This window comes from Carlito syrichta, unplaced genomic scaffold (assembly GCF_000164805.1).
Source record: "Carlito syrichta isolate Samal-C Ts95f unplaced genomic scaffold, Tarsius_syrichta-2.0.1 Scaffold80101, whole genome shotgun sequence".
Lineage (NCBI taxonomy): Eukaryota > Metazoa > Chordata > Mammalia > Primates > Tarsiidae > Carlito > Carlito syrichta.
Genome location: NW_007024197.1, coordinates 86,574 through 88,121, shown reverse-complemented (window position 1 = coordinate 88,121; position 1,548 = coordinate 86,574). Strand labels below are relative to the sequence as shown.

The window sequence follows — 1,548 nt, the reverse complement described above, 5'->3', positions numbered from 1 at the left end:
CCCCCCCCGCCCCTGCTCTGTGGTCCCCTCCAGGCTGCCGCTGTTCCAGGCCAGCGCCTTTGCATTTCTGGTTCCGGCCAAAGCCATCCTGGCCCTGGAGAGATGGAAATGCCCTCCGGAAGGTGGAAAAGGGGAGGCTCGGGGCTTGGAGGTCTGGACAGCTGACCCCGACCCAGACAACAGTGTGTTCACAGCAGCACCTTCTCTCCCTCTCTGTCTCTGTCCTGGTCCATGGATCCCTGTGTGTGTCCCTGCCCCTGCCCCAGAGGAGATCTACGGTAACTGGAGTCTGCCCCTGAACACCTCGCATGTCTGGCACCCACGGATTCTGGAGGTGGGTTTGCATGAGAGGGCAGAGGGGTCAGGTCCCGAGGAGGGAGGCTGGATGGGGGTGAGGGTCACTGCCGAGTTGGAGGTGTGAGGAGGTGGTCCAGGAGCTTTCATCCTGCCAGCAGCCAGGTCAAGGCCTTTGCATTGGTGACTTAGAGCTGACATTTGCCTTTCCAGGTCCAAGGTGCAATCATGGTGTCCAGCATGATAGAGGTGGTAATTGGGTTGATGGGACTGCCTGGGGCCCTGCTCAGCTACATCGGGCCGCTCACGGTCACCCCCACTGTCTCCCTCATTGGCCTCTCTGTCTTCCAAGCTGCTGGCGACCGAGCTGGCTCCCACTGGGGCATCTCGGCTTGGTGAGCAGGCACCAGGCATGATCCCTGCCTGGCCCCATCCCCCACCCTCTTCAGGTCCTGGCTCGGGGCTCCAGCCTGGCCTGTCGCCCACCTCCTCCTTGTGCCTCTGCCCCCAGCTCCATTCTCCTGATCGTCCTCTTCTCCCAGTACCTGCGCAACCTCACCTTCCTGCTGCCTGTCTACCGCTGGGGCAAGGGCCTCACGCTCTTCCGCATCCAGATCTTCAAGATGTTTCCTGTGAGGAGCTGGCAGGCGGCTGAGCCTGGGACTGGGGCAGGGGCTGGACCGTGCCCAGGGCCACGTGGGGGCAAGGGCAGGCGTGCATGGAAGCTAGAGTCAGAGCAGAGACAGGTCCCAACCGGAGGCTGGAGCGGGCGTCGGGGCCTGGGTCTGAGCTGGGACTGTGGCTAGGGCTGAAGTAGGGGCCGGCGAGCCGGCGCCAAGACCTCGGTGCTCGGTGGCTTCAGAGCGCTCCCCGCCCTGCCCGCCGTAGATCGTGCTGGCCATCATGACCGTGTGGCTGCTCTGCTACGTGCTGACGCTGACGGACGTGCTGCCCGCGGACCCGGCCGTCTACGGCTTCCAGGCACGAACCGACGCCCGCGGGGACATCATGGCGATCGCGCCCTGGATCCGCATCCCTTACCCCTGTGAGTGACGCCACGTGGGCCCCCCGCCTCCCACAGAGACCCCCTATGAGACAGACCCCATGATCCCCACCCAGCCAGCGAGGCTGCACACCTGCAGTGCACCAGGCAGGGTGGTCTCCTCAGACAAAGCTTCGCTCCAGCTTCAGGACTCTGAGCGGCCCAGATGCGCTCCGGCAACTGCCCAGCTCCCCTCCCGGCCGGGAGCCCCT

The 1,548-nt window shown here is 64.9% G+C and overlaps 1 protein-coding gene across 1 annotated transcript in view; it reads left to right on the top strand.

Moving 5' to 3' along the window:
• Window positions 1–1,548, top strand: part of LOC103257216 (solute carrier family 23 member 1) — a 17,147-nt gene that overhangs the window by 3,766 nt on the left and 11,833 nt on the right. Inside the window, exons 5-10 of the mRNA XM_021710794.1 lie at window positions 34–122; window positions 267–334; window positions 508–689; window positions 806–926; window positions 1,183–1,339; window positions 1,463–1,512. Coding sequence (XP_021566469.1) covers window positions 34–122; window positions 267–334; window positions 508–689; window positions 806–926; window positions 1,183–1,339; window positions 1,463–1,512 — 667 coding nt within the window. The remainder of the gene's footprint in view (window positions 1–33; window positions 123–266; window positions 335–507; window positions 690–805; window positions 927–1,182; window positions 1,340–1,462; window positions 1,513–1,548) is intronic.